Here is a 27,777-nt window from a genome sequence, read left to right as displayed (position 1 = left end):
GACATCTAGCCTCGTCTCCTACAGCGGCGGGCACCCTGCTCCTCCAGCGCTGCTGCTCCAAGCTGGCCCTCTTGGAAGGCAGACCTGCCCTGAGTGATCCTCTCCTAGTTCACAAATAAAAGTTCAGTCATCTTGCTCTGGTTGGCCCACTGTCATGGCTCTGGGGGCTGGGTGTGAAGTTCCCCCAGCCATGCCGGAGGCTGGAGAGGGGCTTTGTATTTTTTTTAACCAAATGGACCCATCACCTCATGATCTTTTTTCCCCACTTCTGAAAGGACAGTTTTCCTGTTCTCTTGGGAACCAGGAAGGTGGTACAGCGTAAGGGAAAGACCAAGAGCGTGGAGTCTAGAAGCCGGGAGCTGCTGTGGTTGAGGAAGGAGGGCTGAGTCCCCACTTGCCCTTCTCCAGCCTTTCCCACATCTGGAATCCTAGAGTTTTTCAGAAACAGGCTGAAAATATGTGATTGGCGTGTGTTGTTAATCACAGAAAAGCACCTAGGTGCCTTTACCAGCTTGCTTTTCTGGCTTCCACACCCCTTTTCCTTCTCCTTAGTCACACGACCTTCCCCATTGCTAATGTACTCTAGGCCCCCCACCCCATACCTTTTAGGATCTGGTCCCTTCCTACCCACACAGGGTAATTCTGCTAGTGTTAGCCTTTTCTGGTTGTTTCATTAATCCTCCCCCTCACTATCTTTCCTATTTCTTGGTTGCAAACTGGGAATAACAACAGTACCTGCCATCACTTTGCCAGCCTGTTTGTTACAATTCCTGAGTATTTGGGATCTCGGTAAAAAACTAGTTCACTGCTTCAAGTTCCAAAATTGTACCAGAGGCCAAAGAGGGGAGGATCAGAGAGAGCCTTTGCCTTGGGCTTCGCTCCTGCTGGGATCTGGGATCTGGTGAGGGTTCACACTCTCACCCATTCAAACCCCAGCCATCGCCGCTGGCATCGCCTGAGAACAGCAGGGCTCCCTGGCCAGACACCAAGTTCTCCCTTCGTTTTCACTAAGCAGCTGCCATGCCAGTGGCATTTTATATCTTATGCTCTGCCTGTTCATGGGAATGGACAAGTGTAGGGACTGTGAGGGCAGGGTAACTCTGAGATGACCACTTTGGTTCATATTTTCTAAACTTTATTAAGCAAGGCTGCTTTGGGTGTGAGGGGAGGCCTCTGCTGAGTGGGACAGGCTCTGCCTTGTACCGCTCTGGGCCTCTGAGCACATCTGCTGTCTCGTCAATTGGTCAGGCAGGCACCACGGGACTTAGGAAGCAGAAGTGGCCCACTGAGAGCGCCATTCCAGAGAAAGCAAGATCACCTCTTGTTCTTTTATTGCTGCAAATATATCTGACTTTCTGTCACTCTTCCTAGGTTGTTTCTTTTGTTTTTGAGTCATAAGTGCTAGTGTTGAATTAAAGCATTTTATTTCCAGGAGGGCTAAGGCTAACATGTTAAATTCAGATGGATCTTGAAATCCCATCTTCCAATAAGTCTTTTCTGATTCATTGGATAAGTGGTTATAGTGAACGTTATCTTTCTGGTCATTGCCAAATGCCAACCCCAACTCACAGAATTCTTTTGTCTGTGCACAGAGGAATTAGCCCTTATCAGGAGTTACATTTGTTTATTTGGTAACTGTGTGCTTGTGACAATCTAAATTTCCAAGGAGGCAGGGGTTAGATGCCAAGCCCAGTACATTGAGCAGACAGGAACTATTGGAGATTGGGTGTGGGAGGATGGGGTAGGCTCCCAGGAACTCAACTAATGCCTGGGAACTGGCTGCCATTTTAGTCTTGGCTGTCCCAGGGCCTGGGGAGTCGGCCGTGGGCCCTCCTGGCATCTGAGTGGTGTCTGTGTAACTCTCCCACCTGCTGGGAAGATAGGGCCTCACATGCCTTGGTGACACGCCAGAGCGTGGGTGGCAGCAGGACAGAGGTTGTGAAGTAGAGTTGGCATCAGCTCCCCTGGAGAGCCCTGGGAGCTCAAGCAGTATTCAGAGGCAGGACAGGAGTCTGGTCAGGTGGGCAGGTGGGACTAAAAGGTCAGGTGAGGGGATGGAGAGGACCAGGGAAGGCAGGACAGGTGTGAGGGGCTGGTCTCAATAATCAAAACAAGTTGAAGAGAACCAGCACCTGCAGTGGAGACCCATGGCGGGGGAGACCTGGCATGTACCTGCCCCTAGGCTTCTGCAAGCTTCCACCTCCGCTCTTCTCCTGCAAAGTGAGGTGGCTGGCCTGGGAACTCGCTAAACATCTCTTTCAGTAATAGAATCATCGGGCTAGTCCTGGGAGATCTAGAAACACCAAGCCTGTGTCACTGATGGAACTACCCAGAAATTACAATGTTTCCCAGAATTTTAAAAAGCAAGGACAAAATTCTGTCTTTACTCACCAAAGATGATGACTTACACTGCAGCCTGATAATGGGGTAGGGAGGAAGCTACCAAACAGGATGTCCTTTGTGGTAAAAAGCTTAAAGAATTGATCAAAGTCAGTCCCCTCATCTTACATATGGGGGATGGTGGGTGCACGAGGGGGTGCTAGATGTTTACAAAGTGAGACCTAGAGAGGAAACACCATGGCCCGAGGAACCAATCAAGTTAGAGGAAGAGGCAGAATAAGAAGGACCCCACTTTTGAGCTTTACTAACTTACCACCCCCCTCACCTCTCAGCTTCTCAGCTCATGTGCCAGCATCCCTTATGGGGGAATAGGACTTGAAGTTTTGAAAAATGTTGTAGCTTTCCTTTCTCTCACAAGTAGAAGGCAGGTTTGACCTAGCAACTGTTCTTCCAGCTGTTCCAGATGTTGGTGGCGTAGAGTGTGATCAGAGCCAAGAAGCACTAGAGAGAAGAGGCTGGATCACTCCTGCTTATAGCACAGAGAGGGGGGTGTGTGAGATGGACTGGGCAGTGAAGCCCTGTGTGTCTCCTGTGGGCAGATCATGGTCTTGGTGCAGCTGTGTGAGGGAGCAGGAACAAAGGGGTCATTCAGCTGTGTGACCTTGGTGAGTGACCTCTCTGGGCCTTAGTGTCTTCGCTTACAAAATATGAGGGTGGGGCGCACTAGGCTGGTAGATATTTGCCAAAGATCTTTCAACCCTGACACCCTGATGACCTCAGAGACACCTACAGGGTAAAGCTGACTGCCTGGCGTGGGAACATCCAGGACTTGGCCCTATCTTCCTCACTTCAGCACCTAGCAGTATCACCTCCAGATGCAGGTGTTTAGGGTTTTGAGACCCCCATTTCAATCTCAGTAGCTGGGTGACTTTAGGCAAGTTGGAATTCATGGGATTCATGAAATGAAGATAATCAAATACTTTATCAATTTGATGTGAGGATTGAATGAAATATTCAAAATTGAGAAGGTACTGAATGAATGTAAACTCACTCGCCTCCCCTTCCCCAGCTGAAACAAACGTTCTGAGACTAGGGATTGCACACACCTTTTACATCCTCAGAGTGCTTTGTATGGAGCCCACAACAAATCAAGTACTCAATAAATATTTGATTGCTCAATCGATATTTTGTCTGCCTGTTCCAGCAGTTTGCTAGATGAACTGAAACATTTGCTTCTCCTTTGCAGTTTGCACAGCTGGTGGCCATCTACAAGACTCTGGGAGGAGAAAAGTTCCCACTCATCGAGCAGACATACTATCCCAACCACAGAGAGATGGTAGGTGACTGAGTGGGGACTTTATGTTCTCAACACAAGCTTTGCAAAAAGTGGGACTCTGAAAAGGGACTCTCAAACCCAGATACTGTTGAAGTCAAGCTGCGTACCAACTTTGTGGGGCCAGGAGGCTGTGTTTTAGTTGACAGCCTATTGGCTCCAAGTGGAGACAGAATAGGAGAGAGCAGAGTTATGAAGCTGAGAGAGCAACAAACCTATGGGCCAAGGTCCAGAAAAGCCCACAGCTTTGGGTTCTAGCCTCAGTCCTGTCACATGTCACTGGAATAGTTCTACTTCCCAAGGGCATAGTATTCCCAATCAGAACGTCTAATATGGTACTTACAAAATCAGAACGAAATTCTTTCAAGCAGGAGCCTTTTGGAAAAGTGGAAGCACAGTAGGTAGGGTGTTGTTGCTGTTATTATTCACCAGGTCTTTGCATTTCCTTTGCTCCCTCAAGATAGCAGTAAGGCTGAGCTGACCCCATACCTTTTCTGAGGCCGAGCTAAGACATCAGCAGGGCCAGAGGTGGGATGGGTGGTTGGTACGGAGGCCGTTGCTGATGTTTTTCCTCCATCGCTACCTGGAGCTCAACTTCTTCTTCCTCCCCTCACAGCCCACAGCCTACACCCTCTGCCCCAGGCCTATATTGGTGATGATCCCACTTAACCAACCCATGGAGACTTAACCCTGGCACTTTTTTTTTTTTTAAAGATTTATTTATTTATTTATACAAGCGCTGGGTACAGTCAGAAGCGCGGGAGGGTGAGAGAATTCACCAGAGCCAGAGGGGGTAGCAGAACAGACAGACTGACGAAATACACTGCTGAGGGGAGCAGCGGGAGGCAGGAGAGGTCTGCGCGCCATGTGGGACTCTCACCCGGTGGCCGGGGATTGAACTGTGCTGCAGAGGCTGCGGGCAGCTTCGCAACCCAGCGCTCAACCACTGCACCACCGGGGAGGCCCAACCCTAGCACTCTTTAAGTGTTTTGTCTAGGGCATAAATTATGCTTGTCCCCCTCCCACTCCCTTAAGGAATCTCCATGTACGCCACTTCTGTGAATCAGCAGCCTTCTTCTTCTGGCACACGGTGCGGGCCTCTGCTCATCATCCGCACAGCACATGGAGAGGATGAACAGCAGCCTTGTGCCTGCCCCTGGAGAAGCTTCTAAATGTTAAGTCTTTGTCCTTAGCAACCCTAGAGCTTTCCCCTTCAGGCCAAACCAGGAAACCTCGCAGAGGCTGAGGGACCCTAAGACATCTGTGCTCCGAGTTCTCAGGAAGTCCTGGACCCAATGGTGAGGGCCTGAACTGAAGGGTGGAGGGACTCTCTGGGGCCTCAACCCTGGCTATTCCTGCTACAACATCTAGCAGGGTTTTCCCCCCAAGAAAACTGCAGCCTTGCAAAGTATATTCTTCATTTACCATCCCTTTCCCCTAGGGGCCCTTGTGTTCTTTCTCCTCTATCCTGAAATTTCCCTGTAAGAGGGGACTGCCTTAGATCTCTCTGTGGTGTCTGAATCTCTCCTAAGGTAGGATTTCAACTTTTCAAGGAAAGACCTTTTTGGTTAAAAAAACAAACAAACAAACAACAAACTACTCTGAAGTAGGAATGAAGATATTAGTAACCTAGCAGAGAAGGACTTTCTAGAAGAGAAGCCTTATGGACATCAGTTGTTAACCTGGAGGGAGAATACCTAAGTCTTGTCCAGAGGGGCATGCTCACTAGGCCAGAGCCTCTGCCAGGAATGGTGTCCAGGGAGCCCAGGATGTAGAGGGAATATGCGCCCATGAGGGTCTCCCACACTGACTCTGTGTCCCCCAGCTCACACCCTTGATCAGATGAAAGTGAGTAAGAGGATGAGGATGAGCTGAAACAGGAGAAGAGGACACCTAGCTTCAGTGGGTGTTCTTTCCTTCCTCCCTGCCAGTCTGTTTGTGATACTGATTGGTGCTTATCATGCACCTCTGGGTGCACATGCCAGGGCCACACCCTCTCCTATGCACAGTATGCACCATGCCTCCCTAGCAGGTCAGTTAAGGTAAGAGAAAACACTTTCCTGGGGAGAAAAAGGAACAGTTCAGACTTTGGGAAATGAGATAAGTCAGAATCAAAACAGTCAGTAACAAGTACCAGCTAGACTGAAAGGGTTTGGGAGGCAGGGGAGAAGGGCTGGGGGCGGGTAGAAGAGCCAGGTTACTTCCCAGCCTTTAACAGGGTCTGTGGGGACATGCCCATTCCCATTGGCAGGCCCGTCACTTGGCGCTTCCCCAGGCTGTCCCTGATAAGGCCGGTGGCAGTGGCTAGAGCTCTGCAGGGACAGACCCGGGCCTGGTCATAGGACTCTTGAAGGCAGGTGGTGGTCTGGCCCTGACTAGGGCTGGATGATGTCCACAAACCCCTTCCTGAAGGGCAGGTGGTCCCGGTACCAGCTGCAGACTCCATCCACATGCTTCATGCAGACATAATACTGGGCCTGGTACCCATGGAGCTTCCGTTCCAGCAGCCAGTCTGTCCAGAGGCACTCGTTGGGGGCTGAGATGGTGCAGGGCACTGTGTAGCAGGTGGTAATCTGGGGTCACAGCCACACAACATCCAGGTCAGCAGGCTGGCCTCTCCCACTCTGCCTTTCCCACCACTCCAGCCTTGTAGCCCAGCTCATGGGCCGTGCCTGGTGAAGCTCTCCTCGCCTCTGGACTTTTGGAGTTCTCCTTTTCCCTGAGTTCCTGTCTGAGGAGGCCTCTCTAAGGCAGATCTGAAGTCAGACAGGCCTGGGGGGAGGGGTCTTACCACTGACCTTGAACAAGTCCTTTCACCTCCTAGGGCATTGATTTCTTCACCTTAAAATGGGAAGCTTAAGCCTTCATGAATGTGTTACAAAGACTAAATTAGATATTTAAAATAGATATTGGCCCTGGCCGCTACAGGACTGGGCAAGAAGTGGACTCTCTTTAAGTAGTGGCTGTGTTATCTCAGTCCACCTTATGCCGGCTGTCTTCCCAGCCAGAATGGACACTGAGATCCTCGGGGTCAGGGACTATGGTTCATCTTTCTTTCCATCCCACATAATGCCTGACCCCTGGCAGGGCTCCCAGCCCCCGCAGACCTTGGAAATGGACATTTCTTACTTGGCAGCCACAGTTCAGGTGGTAGTGGTGATTCAGGCTTTCTCTCTGCAAAAAGGACAGGTTCTCCCAGGGCTCAATGTAGTTGCACAGATGAATGAAGACTTTCCCATCACTGAGGATCTGACCTTTGAGGGGAGACGAGGGAAATCAGCCTCAGGAATCAGCCTGTGAGCCTCAGGGGCTTTCAAGAGCCCAGAATTTCAGCCTTTGGAGAGTGGCTTTTTGTGTATCAGTGCTGATAGGGGGCTCTATGAAGGAAACAGACAAACCTGCCTAATTTTTATAAGTTCTCATTTTGTGTGTTCAGAGATGATGTTTGTGCAGACAAAGCTATGGCAGGAAGGCCTTTTCCTCTGGCATGGTAGAAGGAGGAGGGCATGGCTTTGAAGTCGGCCTCTGGAGGAACCCCCTGCTTTTTTACCTTTTACCAGATGTGTAAACTTAAGAAAGCCAGGGAATTGCTTAGCTGGAAGATGGAAGATGGTTGTGGGGTTTAATGAGAATGTAAAGTTCCAGACACAATTGTGGACTCAAAGAGGATGTTTGGTCAAGAATGGGCCCTTCCCCTTTCCAGCCCTCCAGGGTCCACCCCAGCCAGTCTTCCACACAGACACTACCTTGGCAGCCATTCTCCCCACTGAAAAGTTCCGCTTCTTGACCTATGAACCTTTCCTGACTCCCAAAGACCCTTTTCAGCACCAGCTCCTCCACCAGTCACCCCCTCACCACACGAGCTCACACCTCTCAGTCACTCCCTGAGCAACTACTATGACTGGGTCCCAGGAATACAGAATTCAGAATGCCAAGAACTCTGCTCCTAGGGGCTGAAAAACTGGTAGGCAGAGAGTAGGCAAAACCGAGGCTTGCATGCTGATATACCAGGCACAGATGAATGAAAGAAACAGTTACTTCGGGGAGGGGTGGGGTAGGGAATGTGCTTCAGGAGATGAGACTGGCCTTCCCCAGTGGGTGTTGTCTGCCAGGCAAGTGGGGGAGGGTTTCTGGGGGGAAGGCAGAGGGTTGGGCCAGCAGGACACCACCTGAAACCACACATAGTTTTGCTCAGGTCTGGGGCTGTTGCCGACAGGTGCAGGAGACCAAGCTGGAAAGCCAGCGGGCCTCTGGTCACAGGGGGCTTTCAACACCAGGTACTTTCAACACTGGTGCCTTCCCCACTGAGGCTGTTCAGTAGACTTGTCTTTTGTCATTTGTCCCCACCTTGATTAGATTTGACTCCCCCCCACACACACCAAAGGGCAGAAAGTGGACCTTCCACTCACCCTGATGCACTGGAGGCTCTCAGTGTGTGCCCTGAGTCTGTCTCTGCTGTCCAGGGGCTCCCCACATGCTTAGTAATGGGGAGGCCCCCAGGACAATATCCCACGCCAAGGCCTTCTCAAGAGCTACATCTGGTCTGAGGCCCTCTAAGCACCGTGACTTGTGTTGGCGTCTCCACCCAAGGCTGGCAGTGAGGAGGTGGTGCCACTGCTGGATGGGTGGGCAGATAGCAGGAGTCCTGCCCCTGTCCTACCATGGAGTGCCCTCATTGTTTACCACACTATGGAAACCTGTCCTGGACTACAGAGTAACTTAATGTAACTTAATGTGTTCAACCAGAGTCTCCTCATGTAGCTCTTTCCAACCAATTCATATGTGGGGGACCTGCCTGGGCCCAGATTTTTGGAGACAGAAATATGTTAGCCTCAAGTCTCCTGTCAGGGCCTGTGATTTGCTATATCCTCAGAATAGAGCCAGGGGTGCAAGTGAAGCACTTAGGATCACACTGACCAGGAGTGTGGCCCCATGGGAAGGGGTACATACAGACAGTCTTTCTACTCTGGTGAGACCAAGACCTCGCCTGTAGTGTTTGCTCAGTGCAGGCTCCTGTGCTAGGACAGGGACAGGGGTCAGTGGTGGCCTCTGGAGAGGTAGTCAAGGTAGGAGGGGGTCTGGGAGCCATGGCTAGCAGGCCTAGAATAAAAAGAGTGTGGACCTTAGGCCAAAGCAGCGGCTGAGAGCAGAGGGCACAACCAAACCCGCAGGGGCAGTTCAGAGGGGCAAATTTTGACTTAAGACGCCAAAAATCTTACACCAATTAAAAATGGTTTGAAAATGGAACCAGCTACCCTGGGCTGGGAGAATAACCCCAGCCTTGAAGTAGGAAGCAGTGGCCACGGTCACTATCACCAGAGCCCATTGCTTTGCAAGCCAGAGGCTGCCTGTACTTTATGCCTAAGAAAATGGCACCCTGCTCAGCCTGCAGCCCCAGGAAGGACCCCTGGAACCCTGCCTCGGGAGAGTCTGTTAGGGCTCCTTGCTTCTCTGATCTTACCAGTCAAGAGATACTGCTTCTGGCTGTTGGCTTCCAGTTTCACACCACAAAGGGAGGAGTCAAAAGGCGTGTAGACGTACTGAACATCCTTGATTTTTTCAAACCCTTTAAACATCTGTAAGACAATTACAAAAACTGCTATCTGGTCAAGGAAACTTTGTACTTCTCAATCTAAAAAGTTCAGCAGAAGTCTAGTTCAGAATTTGGTGCATACAGATTGCCCAGCTGGGTCATTTCTCTCTTTAAATTCCTCAGCTCAGGAGTATCACATTGAGAGGGGAGGTGCCTGTGGTGGCCCCATTCCAGGCAGCTGGACATCCCACACTGTCACTCAGACACTACAGTGCCCGCTACCCACCGGTCATCTGCTGCCGTTCTAGCATCTTTCCTCCAGGGGTACCCAGCTGACCTGTGGGACCTACCAGCCCCACCCTGCCAGGACAGACCCACTCCTTCCAGCCCAAGGGAAAATGCCCTGTCCTGTCCGCATGTACCTTTATCTGTTTGATTTCATACCGGATCATTTTTTGAGTGTCAGCAGGGTCTGCACTGGCAGGAACTACCTTCTCACTAGAGATTTTGGCCCGGATCACTACACAGGAAGAGAAAAAAGAGGGAGCTTCAGCAAGCTGTGGGAGCAGCCCAGTTCTGCATGACCTGGCGATCCTTGTGAATTCTGTAGGGGAATTCTGGGTTTGGAGGTGTTGGTGGGTGAGAGGAGGGCGATGTGTGTGAGAGTGGGATCTGGAAACTCCTGCAGTTGTAGTTCTACCTGCGTTGGGCCTATTAGGTCCTGCAGTCTCTGCTGTTTACCTGCCAGCTCCAGGAGCTCTTGCTTCTCCAGTGTCCAGGGTACAGCTGGGTAGAGGAGAGTGGCAGGGTAGAGGAGGGAGGAGGCGCTCCTGGAGGCAGTGGATGTGCCCCGGGCCTCAAAGAAAGCCCACCCAGAGCTGAAGTGAATAAATGTTTATTGAGTTAATGCACGTTCTAACCCTCACTGAGGGCGCTCATCTCCTGCCTTCTGAGCATTCATCAGAAGTTGTTTACGAAGTTCACCCTCTGTGCCTGGCCTAGTACTAGGCACCAGCTCCTTAAAGCTGTCTAGGACAGGGTGCCTCATCCTGCAGGATTCTTGCTGTGGTGGAGAATACACAAAACAACGCAGCTTAGTAGGAGCACAGAGATTGTGATGCTGTGGGAGCCCTGGGGGTCAGGAAGCCTTCAGGGAAGAGTAGAGAGACCTGAGTAAGACCCTGAAGGATGACTAGGAGTTTGCCAGGAATTTAAAGTTGTGGAGGAGTGGCATCCTCAGAAGAAAAAGGCAAAAGGTGTGTGTTGGGGTAAGGGTATGGGGGTGACCTCAGTCACAGGTTGGATACAGAGGGGTGCAGGCCCAACCCCCTGACTCTGACTCCCCCCCACCCCCCATAGTTCCATAGACTCTTAGGCGGGCGTGAAAGGGTCTTTCCTTACATATGAGCCAGTCTCTGCACTTGCAAGTTTGCTATGGGGCCGGCCCTGTTGACCATCCGCCCCCGTAGGAGGCAGCTAGTGGGACATTTGAGCTCCTCCCTCTCCCTGGACTCCAGCTGGTACCCATACCCCTCCCACACAACCACCCCCTGCCGTGGACCTGCTGGAGTGGACATTGGGGACTCACCAAGCGCCGAGTGGCAGACATGCTGCTGGGGATGCGCGGGGACGCAGCTGCATGCCTCGCCGGGCCCCGGCGGCCGCAGCAGGGCCAGCAGCCGCAGCAGCAGCACCCAGCTCGGTGCCCTCCGCGGGCTCCCGGGCATGACACCACACAGCCCCTGTGAGCCTCTGGGGTGCAGGACTAAACAGCCCCTCCAGGGCTCCTTCAGCACACGGAGCGCTCCTAGCCCTGGGCTTTATGGAGTTAGACTTGGGGCCAATCCCGCCCCATGGGCTCCGCCCTCCTTTGGCTCTGGGCCCTGGGCTGCAGGACGACAACCCTCCTGACTGGCAGGCAGGCGCAGTAAGATGAGGTGGGAAGCCAGGAGAGGGACCCCTGCCTCCCTTTCCCTGCCTGAGCAATTAAACCTTCTGAAAGTAGAGGGATGGCACCAGGAGAGTGGACGGTGTCAGGGCAGAGGGACAGAAAGCACAACAAAGGCGTGAGGGCAGAAGGACTGAGGGGCTGTGATTCAGACAGAAGGAACAAGAGCGAGGAGAGGCACACACAGAAAGAGCAAGACAGGCAGAGTCAGAGAGAGGCAGACGGAATTACAACAGGCAAAAGAGACAGTGACAGAGAAGGACGGACCCCTTGCTGAGCCGCACACTGGGAATGAGACAAGCTACTCAGGGCTTCTTTCAGCTGCAGGAAGTGTTTTCAATGCCCTATTTATGAGGCTCCAAAGCAACAGCAAACAGTAGTGGAGCAGGATAGAGAAAGTTGGGGTGTGTGTGTCTTGGCTCCGTTTGGCTGGGGGGTGGGGAGGGATGTCCGAGAAAGCAGCCAATGCATTAGAAACGCTTTCCCATACCCAGGGCCGCAGGCTGCAGATGGCTGGAGACGGTGCCGCTGGGGGCTCACAGCACTGGGCATCACCTCTCAGCCCTGCCACACCTTCGGCCACAGTGAGGCCTGGCTCCTGCCACTCGCTGTTCACTGCAGAGACTCTGTCTTGTTATATACGGTGGGGCAGCTTAGAGAACAGAGCAAGCATTTAGTGTGGCTGCAAGCAGAGCCTTGTCCACGCTGACCAAGCACGGTGCTCCCAGGCCCCAAGTAGAAAGGGACCATGGGAGTGTCTTTCCACACCGCCGGACAGGAGGTGAAGGCCGTGCTCTGATGCCAAACTAGGTGGCTCTGCAGCTTTTGCCTCTCTGGGCCTCAGTTTCTTCTCCATAAAATGGAATTGAACTACAGGACTTGCAAGGCCCTTGGAGCTCTTGGCCACAGGCTCAACTGGCCCCTGCCAGGAAGCCAGAAAATCTGCAGGTCAAATACTCCCTTGTATCTGGCCACACTTAGATCCCATGGGGGCTTTTCATCAGAGTCAACTTTATTTCCTTCCAAAGCATCCTTTTGTATTGGTGTGCTAGTGATGTTTGAAAAGACAGAATGGAAAATGCTGAGCCAGCCTGAGAAGGATGCGATTTGCCATCTAGGCTGGTTCACACGACACCCAGAACCGCCAGCCTCGGCTGCTGTGAGACGGTCTCTTCATTTGACAGCTGTGGAGACTGAGACTCAGCGAGGTGAGGAGGTTCGCAGGAAGTGGAGGAGCGGCTAGAAAGCCCATCTTTGGACCTCAAGGCCAGTGCTCCTTCCCCTCCACCAAGGATTCTTCCAGCGTCATTTTGAAGTCCTGCCTTGGAGGACAGTTCTTTCAAGTTTTTGTGGTTGTTCTGTTAAGATACGGCTACCTCAACGTAGAGTTCATTCTCTTCAGGAATTGCTCCAAGTGATGAACATTGAGTTTTCATGTTCGCTTTCACGAAACGCCCAAGCTGGGCAGAAATAGGCCTTGGCATACTAAGCTATGTTTGGTGTGAGTTTGGGGTGTTGGTGAGCAATGACGAGAGGGTGAAAGAGGGAGAAAAAAAGCCAGAACAAGAAAAACCAGACTTTGCATGGGGAGGGAAGAGAAGTAGAAGGACATGAGGAAAGGGACATTAAGATTCCAAAGATGAGTTTTATTAAACTTCAGGTTGACTGAAGTGGAGTTTACATGTAGCATCACCCTCCCTTTCAGAGATGCGTTTGTTCTCTGCAGCCGAGGTCCACTTCTGCTCCGGGTTTCCCTTGTGCCCAGAGTTGAAGCCGTGAGTTTGAAAGGTGTAGAGAGCACCGAGGGGAAGGGCAGGGTCCTCACAGCTCTGCCACTGGTGTGCTGTGATCTTGGGTTCCTCACCATGACTTTGGGTTGTTTAAGTTTCTAAATCAAGTAGGTTGGACTAGCTCTTTTATTTATTATTATGATGATGATTATTTTACATTCTAAAGGGACTGGTTTATTAGGAAATGGGAAGAAACAAGAGGCACCCACATAGCCACATTTGGGCAGGAAGCTGTCGCTGCTGCTTTGCAGAGGAAAAGGGTTTGTAAGAAGAAACACCTACACAGTTACAGGCAGGCTACCTTTTTTTTTTTTTAAATCAGCGTCAACTACTGCTTCAGCATTTACTGAATTAAATGGTTGCAGCAACACTGCTACTGTATTCAAGCCCATGCAGTCAACCACAGAGTGTGGACAGGGTCACTCACCTTGACTTTTCCTGTCCAAATCTTTATTGTAAACCAAGGAGAATAAGAAGCCTCCAGGAGAGGACACACTGCCAGCATCCCCAACCCCAGGCCCCTAGCTGAGGAAAACCCTCCCCAGGGAGCTAGACCCTAGGAAGGTAGAGGAGGTGGGCAAAGATGCAGCGCTGTGATAAATTCCTGTGTGTAGGTCTCAGTTCATTCTGGAAGGGAGCAGGAACCACATGGAGCCCCTCGGGTCCCCCATCCTGCTGTACACAGCTTTCTTTGGGCCCATACGTAAACACGTAAGACTGAAAAGCTTCAGACACAAGCCATAGGGCTGCCTGTTTGATGCCTCAGGGTCCACAGGGAATCCTGGGATCTGTTGCAACAGGGAACTGGGGACCAGTGCATGTGCTGTTCTGAGGCTGGGGCCCATCTTCTGGCCTGGTACTTGCTTGGGGAGCCAGGGATTAAACCCCCGAATCCAGCATCTCCCTCCTGAGGGCTTTTTCCTTGCAACTCTGTTTGGCCTGGGAGTTCTGTAGAATGTTGTTAATCCAAGACCACTTGTTGCTGACACTAAAAAGCTTCTCCACATAGGAGAGACCCAGGGCCAGCTGTGGATCCTCAGGGGTGCAGCATAGCTCGGCAGCTCCATTGTCAGCATGTACCCAGAGCTCTAAGTGCGAGTTGCGCTGAGCACAGCTGGTCATGGGACTACTCAAGAGGCCCCTTGGTGACGAGATCCTGCTCTTGTCACTGTGGTCCCTGCCCTGGACACAATGGGGGGAGCCTGTCCCCCATCACACACCTGGGCTAGTTATTTAATCCATCCTCCCAAAGGTGTTCTCAAGAAAAATATTTCTAGGATTCCAGAGAAACAGGCAGTCTGACCAATTCATGCCTCTCCCTCTGCTTTCAGCTGACACTGCCCACGTTCCCTGTGGTGGTGAAGATTGGCCACGCTCACTCGGGCATGGGCAAGGTAGGACCCGGGTCTGCTGTGCTTGGAGGTTAAGGCCAAGAAGGCACTTTGGAGAAAGCCTGGTCATGGACTGCTCTTCTGCCTCTATCGCTGATGAGTTCTTTCCCCGGAGACTTGGCCTCTCTGTGTTGCGAGTGTTCCCCAGACAGGGGGACGGCTCCTGCTTGGAGCCTTGGGGCCTTTGTGGCGGGTGGCTCCTTACCCTTGAGGAGAGGTGCTAGGAGGAAGGGGCTTCCTGGTGGGGGGGGGGGCACCCAGGCTGCATCTGGCCGGGAAGCGTCTTGATGGGTTTGGAGACTAGGGCTCTCGTGATTCTCAGCGTGTGTGCACCTCCCTTTCTCTTTCTCCACCCCCTCCAACACTAGGTCAAGGTAGAAAACCACTATGACTTCCAGGACATCGCTAGTGTGGTGGCCCTCACCCAGACCTATGCCACAGCAGAGCCTTTCATCGATGCCAAGTATGACATCCGGGTCCAGAAGATAGGCAACAACTACAAGGCTTACATGTGAGTGGCTCTTCCCCTGTCTGTAGCCCCGTGCAGAGGCTGAGCTTCTTGGGAACAGCCAGCTCCCAGCTGAGTCTCTGGCCCACAGGCCAATAACAGTGAGTGGTGGCCATTGCAGCCGGGGGGTTGTCTAGGTGCCTGGGTTGCTGGCGTGCTCTGGCAGCCCTGTCTCCAATAGAGAATGTAACCTAGTGGTTCTGAGAGGAGAAGACGCTTCACCTAAGGGTGTCCATTTGCCAAAATGGAAAGTGAAAGATTTTCTTCCTTAGCATTTGGAAAAAGAAAAGACTTCAGGACTACCCCACACAAGAATACAAATGATTTTTTGCTTTTGGAACTACTAACCTCCCTTTTTTTCCCCTCAAATTTAAGTTGGTATGTTCTTTATAAAGAATTATGTGTATGAATTTAGTTTCTGCCGCTCAGGACTTTAGCAGATGCTAGGTTGAGCAATCCACCCATCTGTTTCCATTTTTCTTCTTTCACCCATTTTAGTGTTCATGCTCCCCACTCCTGGAGTTAGTTAGGAGCCCCTCCTCTGCACACCCCCTCTGCTTTAGCTCCTTTCACACAATGTGCTGTATCATATGCCTCGGGACCCTGAGTGCTCAGGCAGGAATGGCCAAGCCTCCTGTGTGCCCCCACCATGCTGTGCCACAGTGGGCGTGCAGCAGACCCTGAGAAGTGTTCGGGGGGAGGGGGTGTGTGTGTGTGTGTGTAGAGAACTAGGCATGGAAATGTTTGTACCTTTATTGATTAGATTCCTACTTTTAAAAAGTCTGTAATTTTTATTTACAGTCTTTCTACTTCAGAAAGTAGTGTAGGGTTGTTCTAAAGATATGCAAAGTGAGACACAGGTTCACATAAAAGACATGTTCATTAGGAACACCGGCTACAAGAAGCAGGAAAGTCTGTGTCGTTGGGCCCCAGGAGAGCACATCTCCTGTCAGGTGGGCGGCCCTAGTTAGAGCTCCATCAGTTATTTGGAGAAAGTTTAGGTCTCATGGTTCCTCTTCCCTGAATTTTTCCCCTTGCTCCCAGAGGGAGCAGTTGACTTGGAAGCAGCCAAGACAAAGGTTGAGATTCCTCCCTCCCCTCAGCTGTCACCCTAGAGATCCAGTCAGCCATGTTTGGTGGAAAGAAGCTTCTGTTCTGGTTCACTGTCAGTGGCAATAATGTGGGTCCCTCCAAGGAGGTCAGATGACCTGTGAGTCCCTCGAGCTGTCACTGAGTGACCGCTGCTGTCCCTGGGCCCACAGACCCCAGGTGGATCTGTGCCCTGCCTCTGCTGTTAGAGGAAGGTAAGAGGTGCAGTCTCAGGGAACATGATAAACTTTGAAGTGCCGATGAAAGGAGCCATATCAATACTCACACAAAGTTTCTGAGGCCCTGTTCTGTCCCAGGCTCTGTGCCGGGAAAGTGGGCGTGATTTGAGAGGCAGCCTGGTCACAGGGACACACTTGTAAACCACCTACGTTAGGAAGAGAGTGTTATTTCTGTTATGATCCATCTTTGTGTTTCTACTCAGATTTTGCAAGCGCTCTGTGCTTTCTGAACTCGCTAGTACACACTATAGTTCTCTTCCTCACGGGGGAGTCCTGGATTTTTCTATTTGCTGTGACTTGATAAATAGCCACTTGACCTTTCTTAGTCTTTATCTTCTTGTCTGGAAAGCAGGGCCCAGAAACCCAGCCTACTCACTACAGGGGTTGGAAATGAGGCTCAGGGGAAGGGCTTGAGTTGGGGTAGGAGCTTGGAAGGCACATGGTGCTGTGCAAGTATGAGGACCTGTCATTACCACGTCAATCCTCGGGGCTGGACAACTCACCGTATGTGTGGCATTCCCAGTGTCTAAATTGGATCTCTGGGCGCATTCTCCTGGGAACCTCTGGGTGGAGGCCAGCACCCTGGCTAGTGAGTGGTAAGGCCAACAGATGATGGGCTCCGTCAGTCATGTGGGCTGGGCTTTCCTGTCCTCTGAGATCCCCTTCCTCTTGACTGGGTCTGAGGGAAGTCTAATTATTAGAAAGAAATGTTTTTGGTGTTTTTTACAGGTATTTAAACCTGTATCAGTCAGTCCTCATGACAGCCTAGGGCCCTGTGTTTCCAGAGATCAGAGGTTCAGATTGGTGAGGTGATTCTCTAAGGTGACTGCCGGTCAGTCAGGGGCAAATCCAGAACCAGAAACCAGGTCATCTGCCTCCTTCAGTCTGAAATGAGTTGACTCCAGCACGTGCTCCTGGGTATAGGGTGCAGGGGGCACAGCAGAGAAGAGGTGGTGTCTTGATCCAAGCAACTCTATTGGTGGATAAGGCAACTGAAGCCTGAAGAGAGTGACCGACTTGTCCAGAGTCACATTGCTGAGACTGTTGGTCCTCGGAAGGTCAAAGGAATGAATGAGTGAGCTAGGGAGGGAGCCATTGAGAGATGTTTACAGGAACCTGAAGGATCCCCTGGGGTCTATAAAATTCGTTTTGTATGTACCAAGGCAGCCCAGCCACTGAGTGGGCAAGCTGCTGGGAATACCAGTTGTGTACAGACTTGTAGAGAGAAGACTTAGCTCAAATAACTGAAGTACAAAGCAAATGTAGAATGGTGAAGTCCAGCAAGGTCCCACAGGGGTTCTGTGGAAAGCAAATGTTCAGCTGGCTAGAAAGATAAGGAGCTGGAGCCTGGTAGAGAAGGGAAGGGCACCCCAGGTGGGCAGGTGGCAGAGGCTCCCAGGCTGTAGGCTTAGCAGACACCTGGGTTCTGTGTGGGAGAAAAGCAGCAGCGAGCTAACATTCTGGAAAGTTTCTTGCCCTCCTGTTGCCGATGTTGCTCACTGCCTGTCGTCCCCGGGCGGGATGTGTTGCAGGAGGACCTCCATCTCAGGGAACTGGAAGACGAACACTGGCTCTGCAATGCTGGAGCAGATTGCCATGTCAGACCGGTAAGTGGGTGGGAAGTCCCCAGCCCGGTGAGAAGGGGCTCCTAGATGAAGAGCTGTAAGTCATGAGCCTGAGGGTAGATGCTCAGCAGACAGGACAGCTGGAGCACAGAGTCCCGATTAACAGTATCTGAAGTGCCAAAGTATGATCACAAAGACTGGATATACCTTGGAGGCACTGGGAAAGGAGTAGTTGGTGTCACTGGAAAAGCCCGGGAAGGCCACTGAGAGGAGCCGGGACCCGCCCTGGGCCTGGCAGAATGGACAGGGGCCTGAGAGCACTGCAGATCAGGCAGTGAGTTTGATGGGGGCAGGGCGGGTGTGAGGCAGTGGCTGCCAGGAGGCTTGATGTGAGCTGATGCCCCCACCTCAGGACACCTGCTGTCCCCTCCAGGTACAAGCTGTGGGTAGATACCTGCTCGGAGATGTTCGGTGGCCTAGACATCTGTGCTGTCAAAGCTGTACATGGCAAAGATGGGAAAGACTACATTTTTGAGGTAAGTCTGGGCCGAGGAGTCTCTCTAGAAGAGACGGAGGCAGGCTCTTGGCTGAGAAGTCTGTGGGCAGCCTAGGCTGCATTTAGAATCTCCTGGGCCACAGAGAGTCCCAGCACACAGATCAGTGAGTCCCCCAGCAGGTGACCCACCATGGGGAAGAGCTCTGGGTTCCTGGGGTCCTAGCTGAATGCTGTGGACAGCTGCCATGATTTCACCATTCTTCCATTTCAAAAGCTGATCTTGGGAATCAGTTGGTCCAGTCTGCTTATTTTGTGGGTGAGAAGACTGAAGCCTGAAGCATGTGCCTAGGGCACAGAGTGAATCAGTTTTCATCCTGGGCTAGAACTCAGGAAGCAGGAGACTTTGGCATCTCTGAGCCCAGAGACACTTTACTCGGTCTGGTTTTCTAACAGCTGTGCTGACTCCCTTCCCGGGTCAAAGGGAAGGTCAGTGCAGTATGAATCCTTCCTACACATTCCTGCCCAGCCTTCCTGGAGGGGGAAGGCACCTTGCAGAAGCTGATGGTATTTGCAGAGGCTTGGTGTCTGTCTAGGAATATGGGCTTCCAAGTCTTCCTCCATGGCCCGTTTGGTGTATAGCCTTCTGGATGGCCACACCTTCCTCTCTGGTGGGGCTCACTGTTCTCATCTAGAAATGAGAGCGTTCAACTGCAGAATCTGTGATACTTGAGGGAGAAAAACAATCATCTGGACCTTGAAGAGCCAGGATTGGAGGTGGGAAGGGAAGGCCTCCCAGATCATGAGCAGAGGCAGGAAGTTAGTCATTCAGTGGGCAGAGTGTTTAGAGCTGGAGATTGTGAGAGTGAAAACTGAGCTAACACTGCATGCCTCTAACCAGAGGGTTAAGGGAATGATCTTCATGTGTTCCTGTCCTTTAGAGCAAACCTCTGAGCCTAGGTCTGCGCTCTCTCCTTGATCTCCATCTGTCCCCACTACTTTCAGGCTCCCATCTTCCAGCCCCATGAGCACTGATCTGGGGGGAGGGCAGAGGGCAGAGGTCTGCGTGAGGAGCTGAAGACAAGAACTCCAGCTTCATTGCCTCCCTGTCACCATCGGGACTTAGCATTTCCAAACCCTTTCCTAACCCGGCTGCATCTTCCACAGGTCATGGACTGCAGTATGCCACTGATTGGGGATCACCAGGTGGAGGACAGACAGCTCATCACCGAACTAGTCATCAGCAAGATGAACCAGCTGCTGTCCAGGACACCTGTCCTATCTCCTCAGAGACCCTTAACCACCCAGCAGCCACAGGTAAGCAGCTGGGAAAAGACTCTGGTCTGTGGTGGCCCTCGGGCAGGGCAGAGGCCCGAGGCACAAAGGCTGGAAGGGACCTAAGGGTCTTCTCACCCGGCTTCCCTCCCCTCTCCTTCCTTTCGCAGTGCTGATTATCTTCCACCACCAGGCCTCTCCTGGGCCATCTCTCTTATTAGTTGTAGAGCTGTCCACGAATGGAGTCCTGAATCTTTACCCTCTGAACTTGAAGTCTCCAGGGAAGCAGAGCCTCTCCGTTCCCTGGGACTCAAGAGTCTCCCACTTTTAGATGTGGGAGGTGGATGAGGAAAGGCTAGGTCATATCTCGCCACTGCTCACTGTCTGTGACAGGCCCACCTCATTGTAGAGAAAGCAGGTGTGTTTGAGAAATCTGCTGGTCTGGAGAGGGGGGAGGGTGATGAGGTGAAATTCAGATTAGAAATTTGCCTTCCTGAGGGAGAGGTCACTTTGTTCAGTAGACTCCTGACCAGCCAACTCCCAGTCACAGTGTCCCGGCAGTGGCTCAAGGGGTGGTTTTGAGCCAGGCAGGCCCTGTTGGCTTGAGAAAGGGAAGAACCCTGAACCCGAGGTGCCCAAGCCCAGTCTAGGAGTTACCTTATTTTTCAAAAAAAAAAAAAAAGAAAAACAAAACACACCCAAACGTTTGTGTAGTGGCCCGAACCTGGGAACAGTGAGCCAGAGGGTGATCCCTAGTCTGACTCTCCTCCTAAACAGCTGTTTAACTTTGGGGTGACGTTGCTGCCCTTTCTGAGCCTCAAGTTGTTTCCCTTGTATGTGATGATTTTCCTAGAAGTCTTTTTTTTTTTAATGCTCCTTCACACAAATAGAATAGAATAGCTATTCAGAGTGTGGGCTTTGAATCTCGGGCCTCCTTTCGCCAGTTGTGTGACCTTGGACAAGGTCTCACTAGTGACTCAGGAGAAATAACATCTACATCTATATGAGCATCAAATGGAGAAATAACATCTACATCTATATGAGCATCAGAAGAACCTCAAATGTGGCATTGCACAAAATAAGCACCCAACAAAGGTTATCTGTTGTGCTGCGTTAGGTAAGCAGCCTAATTGCTTGGGCTTTGAGATCATCATCCCCTTTGCTGAAGATCAGGGCCACCCTGGGATTATAATGTAACCAGAAGCCACATAAAGGGTTCTAGAAATCTTTCAGTAAGAAAGAAGAAAGGGCCAGGGCAGTGGGGGTGGGGAGCGAGGGAAGGCAATGGCATGAAGCAGGCTGGGTTATTTAACATAGAAGCAAATTACCCCACATTTATCTTCTCATCATTTGGCTATCACAGAATCATTGCACAGAAGCAGAGTTGACACACATTATAATAATGGATCTAAAGGAAGCGCTCCATTTCAGCCAGTATTCCTTATTCTGCTTAAGACATCCAGAAACATAACATAAGAAATACATCTATAGAAAATGACCAAGCTAACACAGTAGGGCTGTTAGTCCCCCCTCTGGGTCTCAGCTTCCCCACCAGTAAGTGAGATGATAGCTAATTACCTTTTGAACTCTAAGATGAGTTTGAGTCAAATACGTCCATCCTCACTGATGCTGCTGGACAAGCAGTGCCAGCCTGGCTCTCGTATCCAAGTTGGATAAAGCGGGATGTTATGACGCAGCGCTCTCGGGGGATGTCTTCACACCTTCTCGAGCTGGTCAACTTCGAGAATCTGTGCCTCTACCCAGGCATGTTGGTGACTAGAGAATTACGGGAGGGTAATTAGGAGAACGAACTTAATTTCTTATTGGAAATACAGGCCCGTTATTTAAATGCTGTACTAGCCTTAAGACAATAAAGATTTTCTTGGTTAAAAAAATATCAGGTCCATGGTTAGATTTTATGATTTTGGATCTGATAGAATCAAGATATTTGGGTCCAAGACTCTCCTTTTAGCCCACACTCTATTTCAGCATAGCATTTGTTATCAGCAAAGGTTCTTCTCATCGGTTTGTTTCTCTCTTAAACTAGAGTATAAGTCCCCTTGAGAGTGGGGACATGTCACTGCTGTATCTCTAGGGGCTTGCGGGGTACCTAGCACCCAGTAGCAGTTGATCATATCATGGGTGTACATGGGGGTGCAGGCTGGGAGTGGTCTTCCCTGGTGCAGTCAGTCATTCATAGAAAAGTCAAACACAGTAACAAAACTAAGCCTACCTGCTTTGTATCCTCACCATGTGATAACAGTTATATGCAAATAACAGGGACAAAACTCCTCCCACCCAGGTAAGCCATGCCCACCCCCTCCCCATTTGATGCCATTGCAATACATATTTGTCCAGTGAGTTCCCAGTTGTGGTAAGTGTCTAAAAACAGCCCCAGCAGTACACTAGAGTCGGCATTGGGGTCCTGTGAGTGGCTTGGGTCGTGTGCAAGGGGAAGTGTATAAGCCCAGGGACTTGGCAGCACTTTAGGTGCTAACACTAACTCTTAAGTCATTCCTCAAGCCCGGCCCCTCTCACTTCCCTGGCAGCTGAGGCTAAAAGAGCTTCTGGCCTGAGTACAAGCTCCAGGAGTTGCCTCTTGGCCCATATTCCAGATCAGGACCAGGACACACCTGTGACTGGCCATGTGCTTCCCTTTCTCTCTCCCTGCCTGCAGCTCCACCGTCAGAGCTTCATTGCTTTGATTCTAGAAGAGCACCTATGGGAGAGTGGGGCAGAGGGGAGATGAGTAGAAGGCACACCTTACCTTGTTGTCAGCCAGCCCCCTTACCAGGGGTGGACAGAGCAAAGTCATGGTTAACTTGGTGCCCAGCTGAAAGGCATAGGGGAGGCCTGGGCTGTGTCCTAAAAGCAGGGAGGTGGGCAGCAAAGCCTGATCTGACTGATGATGACTTGACCTCAGTGCATCTGGACTGTCAGCTGTGGGGCTGCCCTGACCAGGGGCCACAGCAAGTGACCTCCAGTCCCTGGACTCTGAAGGGTTTAGGGAGGCTGTTCTCAGGGTGGCAGTGACACCTGGTGGCCAATGATGGCCAAAGCCTCCGGGTTGTGTTCCCACAGAACCTCCCCACTGCTCTTCCCTTGGCCCCAACACATAGTCCACTCATCCAGTGTGTCATCTGGGATCTGGTCTTATGCCCTGGGGCTATAGAGAGGTGGGTGCTGCTCCCGAGACCCCAGGAAGCAGGGAGAGACCAGCAGGTGGACAGAGCCTCAGGTCGTGCCAGTAGAGATCTCTCTCCTCTGTGTGGCTAACCTCATTTCCCATTATTCTGCTCCCACTCTTCATCTTCCTATCAAATCTTTGTTTCTTTTTTCTTTTTTTTTGTCCCGTCAAATCTCCCAGAGCCAGGGGTTCAGTTGCCAGTGCAGGGATTTCAGACACCACTGTACTTTCTGTCTGGCATGTGAGTGAGACCCATGTGGAGTGAGTCTAAGATGCTTGGAAGCCTGGGCACACATGTGACAAGGAGGAAGGCAGCCGCTTCCACAACCCTGAGCTGATCATACTCCACCCAGTATGTTGCTTCCACTCTGAGGGTCCCATTCACAAGGACAAACTCAAACTGGAATGCGCTGCTAGAGAGAAATTGGGAGATTGAAGCCTTTGGCAAACCTCTGGCAAATTGCTGAGTGCAATTGTCCCATTAAGCCCGTGACAATGTCTCCATCTCTCTGATAGCTGTCATGGTGCCAAAAGGCAAACCTGCTGGGGGAACCAGCCCTGTGAGGTGGCAGCTGCTTGGCAGCACTGTGAGGCTTCACGTCCCTGTGATACCGGAGCATGGACAGAACAGCAGCTTATCCAGGGTGTGGTGAAAGGGTCGGCTGTGGGGTAGGGCTTGGGGACAGGTGGTGTTAAACTTGCCTTCCAAGCTGAGCCCCTGTGGCCAGGCTGTGTGCCCTACCTGGGCAGGGCTGTGAGGTGGGTTCCGAGTTGAAGATCTGAGGCGCAATACCTGCCAGTCTCTGGGGGACATTCCACCCCGCCCATTTTACTGGCTCTCTGGTCTGAAGGAGATACAAGCCAGCTCTTTCTAGTCACAAAGGCCTGAAAAGGTGAAGTCTCTTGAGTGCCAAGGGCCCAAGACCAAGAGGGGTTTTACAGAGTGCGCTTGGGGAGGGGACCCAAATCAGACCCCAAACAAGGGACCAGGAGGGCTTCCTTTGGCTTCCGAGAGGTAAACTTAGGGCAAATGAAAGGCCTTCCTGCTTCCCACAGCAGGACTGACTTGAGGGAATTTGTTCCCCAGTGAGTATATGCTAGAAATGTGAGGACATTTGAAGCAGGTTCAGATAAAGTCACCAGTGACTAGATCCCTTAACAGACTATTCAGGGAAACTGACTATTTTGGGGCTGTCTTGACTTGTGAGGGACATCTTTAATCACTTGAAGCTGACATTGTGACCTCGGGTGACCTGGCCCTCAGTGCCCCCATAGGTCTCAGGGACTGCCTCCATGGGACACTGCTTGTGTCCTTAGGAAATGGCTCTGGTGGGAGGACCCCTATCCAGGAGATGAGCTCTGCTTTCAGAGTGGCAGTGCTCCCCACGAAAGGAGGAGGTGCAGGAGGATCCCATCCTTGGCACCTTTAATAACTTCATAGAAGAAGGGAGGTGGGCATTGGTGACCGCAGACTGGAGCCCAGAGAGATCCCAAGGTGCCTGGAAACACGCCGTTCCCTTTGCTCTGACTGAACCTACAGCCTCCCGACCACATTCCTTCCCGCTGCCTCATTCCCCCTGGGCTCCTAGACCGGGGGAGCAGGGCCTGGGGGAGCTGATCAGAATAGTTCTGTAGCATGTCCGGCAAGGAGCTTGGCCTGGTCTCTTTCCTGGGGCCAGACCCTGAGACCCTTTCTCAGTTTCCTGTCTCAGATATGCTGAGCCAGCATGGGGCTTCTTCCTGGTGGGGGCAGCTGGACGCAGGCCAGCGACTCTCAGCGCTGAGTCACTCAGTGTCTTTCCTTCCTCAGCTTTCCATCCTGCTGGACCTCAGATAGGAGTGCCCTTCTCCCAGCTTATCTGCTCCCAGCCACAAGATGGCAAATTTAATGGTGCCTTTGACAGAACCCACAAACCCTCATCCCTGGGCTTGGTTTCTCCCCCAGACCAGTGATTTCCTTTTTGCTCACCTCAAGAGCTAGTGTTTACTATTTCTGAAATTACTTTTCTCCATCTTCAGGGACCTTGGTGCAACAAATACAGCATTGATAGAGGTGTGATGTAGCCTAACCCCCTCCAGAACTTTCCAGGATCACAGGAAAGATGCCCATGTGTCTTCCCCACTGATGCATGACATCCTATCATTAGCGCTTCATTCCTTGAGCTTGATACTTGTTATTTAAACAATAGCAATGATGCTTACATACAGTTTCTTTGCCTAGGACTTAACAGTTTAGAAGGCACATTCACTATTTTGAGCCTTGCAATGCTATGGGAGGTGTTCTGGGCCGGTATTTCGAGTTCTCTACCACAAAGCAGCAGAGAGAATGCAAATGACTTGTTCAAGGTCACACAGCTTATAAGCAGGAAAACAGGAGCTTCTAGGCCTCAGTTCAGGAAGCTGTCCCCAAGATTGCAAACTGTGTCCTTTTAGTGCTCTCCCCAGACCACCAGGGAAGGTGAGAGAAGAGAGAACTGGGCTTTTGTGACCCTGTGTAAGGGACGCCCTTGCTCCGTTCCTCCCGACAACACAGTGCACACCGGCCTGGAGGACTGAGCTGCTTCCGCCTCCTGCTCCTCTGGTCACTGGAGCCCAGAGGGTGAGTCTAGGAGGACTCAGCCCCCTCAGCTGTGGTAGAAGGCAGCAGCATGCTCTCCTCATTAAGCCCCTCAAAGCCCGTGCCCATAGGACACCTCTACTGAGGCCCAAGAGCCCTGGCTTCTTGCTGGGCTCCAGACCACAGCTAAGAAGGACTTGTCTTCTGTCTCAGACACTAAGAAATGAGCAGCATCTGGAAGAGTTAGTAGAAGCCCAGAGCCAGAAGCATCCGATGCTTACCTGCCTACACACAAGAGCTACCCTCTACAGCCTCTCTGGCCAGTTTTCCAGGTCCTGCTTAAAACAGCCAATGCCAGGAAGCTCACTGCTACCCAAGCCAGCCTTTGACTTTGGCCAGCTCTGCATCTGACTGACTGATCCTCAGTTCAGTCCTAGGTGCTTCCTCAGTGACCCCATTTAATCCACATAGTTGGCCTGTTTGAGAAGCTGAGACACACTCACCCAAAGCCACTAGAGGAAAGTTTTCATTTCACAGTTCTCAACCCTTCTGCTCCATGTATCCATCACATTCCACCCTTGTACCCCTTAGTGAGGGGCCCAGGCCTGGCTGCAGTGCTCTGCATGGAGATTGCTTGGCCGAGCAAGCAGTGGAACCATGACCCCCTGTGCTGAGACCTCCTGCACCATCACTGTCAGCAGCAGCTTTACACGCTGACTCCGCCGCTCAGCTGGTTGTCACGCAGTGCATCCTGGGTCACTTGGGGTTTTCTCCTCCCGCTGCTCTAAGGACATTCATTGCCTCTGTCTCTGTGTGTGTGTGTGTGTGTGTGTGTGTATGTGTGCACATGCGCGCTTGCACAGCTGGGCACAGCACTGGACTTCACATTCTTACCTGTTGAGTCCACCCAACTTCCTGAGGGAAATCTGCAGCTCCGTTTGGCCACGAGTTCCTGTGGCTGGCTGGCTGCAGGCCAGGCTTGGGCAGTGACGCCAGAGTAGCCAGACTTCTGTGGAATTCCACATCCCAGGCGACTCTTGGTGACTGGAGACTGATCCCATGGTAGCCAAACCCCACAGGGAATAGGCCCTCGGCCTAGCAGACAGAGGGCTGTGGGCGGAGCCAGAGCGTCTCAGCCCGGCAAGGGACAGTCCTGGGGGACTCTCCTCCTGCCTCCCCTCATCCCTGGGAAGTCTTCACAACCTCTGTGGAGCTGGGGACAGGAGAAGCTTCTGAGGCGCCAGACAAGGGTGGCCAAGGCACATTCCCAGGCCCCAGCCCAGAGGACTGCTCCTGGGAGCTCCGGCCCTGAAGCTTTTGGAAGGGACTCCTGGGGTCAGTTCATCCTGGGGTGTCTCATTTGTATGTCTGTGGGTCTGAGGCAAACCAGAGCCAGGCTTCGGGGTCTGCTTCTGCTGTGAGCTCCTCCTGGGAGTGTCTGAGCTTCATTGAGAGGCTTTTAAAACTTTAGGATCATAGCTTCTCAGGGTGGGAAGGAAGCATAGCATTCCCCAACTCTCTCCTTTAGTTAATGAAGGAATATTCTCTGTGATCTCTGTTGGGTAATTCTCTAACTTCTGCATGAATACACCTACCTCTCAAGACAGCCTCTTCCACTGCTTTTATTATAGAAAATTCTTTTAAAAAAAAGTTCTTGATTTGTTATTTGCATACCTAATTATGGAATTTGGGAAGGACAACTTCACACTTCAATGTGTGCACATCTTCACTTGCCTTCCACAGAGCCCCAGTGCCAACACCCTGTCCCAATTCCCCACCTTCTCCTCCCTGCCCCCATCGTCTCTGGTAATAACCATATTTTTCACAAGTCTAAGAGTTGTTACTGTTTTTTGCCACTCTATTTTCTTTGGTTATTTATATTCCAAAGTGAGTGAAACCATTCAGTAATTGTCTTTCACTTTCTGACTTATTTCACTTAGCATAATCACCTGAAGATCTTTCTATTTTGTCTCCAGAAGCTCTAAAAGCTGAGTAGTAGTCTGTTTAGTACCTGGAACACCATTTTTTGAACCAGTCTTCTGTCAGTGGGCATTTAGGCTGTTTCCATGTCTTGGCTATTGTGGATGATATTAGTGCACACATCTTTTCATATTTCTTTTATATTCTTTAGGTAAATATGTAGAAGTGGTATTGTTGAATGTTGTAGAATTTCCATTTTTAGATTTTTGAGGCATCTGTATACCATTTTCCATAGAGGCTGCAGTATCCCTCTCGGGCAATGAGGGGCCATGATCCAGAGGGCTTCCCAGGGAGCCCAGGGGAGGCTATACCATCACAGCTATCAGTCTCCGAAGCCAGGCCTTGGAGCATGAAGAGTTGTGGTGGGGCTGTTCCAGTATGGGTCCCAGACCTGGAAGCCACAGATATTTGAAGGCCTCCTCACTGTCACTGTCAACATCATCTCACTAGCACCAACCAGGGATGGTGCTTATAGATTATCTCACTTTATATTCCAGAAACCTTTTTGAAGAAAGGCAGGTGTAGAAGGGTGAGATAACTAGTCCAGGG

The 27,777-nt window shown here is 51.4% G+C and overlaps 2 protein-coding genes across 3 annotated transcripts in view; one reads left to right on the top strand and one right to left on the bottom strand.

The window, feature by feature from the left end:
* SYN2 (synapsin II) overlaps positions 1–27,777 on the top strand; it is a gene marked incomplete at both ends in the record, with an annotated part of 114,786 nt that overhangs the window by 84,202 nt on the left and 2,807 nt on the right. The window contains 6 exons of the mRNA XM_084247628.1: positions 3,587–3,676; positions 14,276–14,338; positions 14,704–14,846; positions 17,704–17,778; positions 18,170–18,272; positions 19,397–19,546. Coding sequence (XP_084103754.1) covers positions 3,587–3,676; positions 14,276–14,338; positions 14,704–14,846; positions 17,704–17,778; positions 18,170–18,272; positions 19,397–19,546 — 624 coding nt within the window. The remainder of the gene's footprint in view (positions 1–3,586; positions 3,677–14,275; positions 14,339–14,703; positions 14,847–17,703; positions 17,779–18,169; positions 18,273–19,396; positions 19,547–27,777) is intronic.
* On the bottom strand, positions 6,049–10,933 carry TIMP4 (TIMP metallopeptidase inhibitor 4; the record flags this gene model as incomplete). 2 transcript variants are annotated; one of them, XM_084247429.1, is made up of 5 exons in its annotated part: positions 6,049–6,246; positions 6,803–6,927; positions 9,135–9,249; positions 9,629–9,726; positions 10,795–10,933. In XM_084247429.1, the coding sequence occupies 5 exons, from the start codon at positions 10,931–10,933 to the stop codon at positions 6,049–6,051; spliced, it is 675 nt and encodes a 224-aa protein (XP_084103555.1). The 2 variants fall into 2 exon arrangements, with proteins under 2 accessions (XP_084103555.1, XP_084103556.1); XM_084247430.1 differs by having other exon boundaries at positions 6,129–6,227.

This window comes from Talpa europaea (genome assembly GCF_964194135.1).
Source record: "Talpa europaea genome assembly, chromosome: 11".
NCBI classification, from domain to species: domain Eukaryota; kingdom Metazoa; phylum Chordata; class Mammalia; order Eulipotyphla; family Talpidae; genus Talpa; species Talpa europaea.
This window is presented reverse-complemented; position numbering and strand designations above follow the sequence as displayed.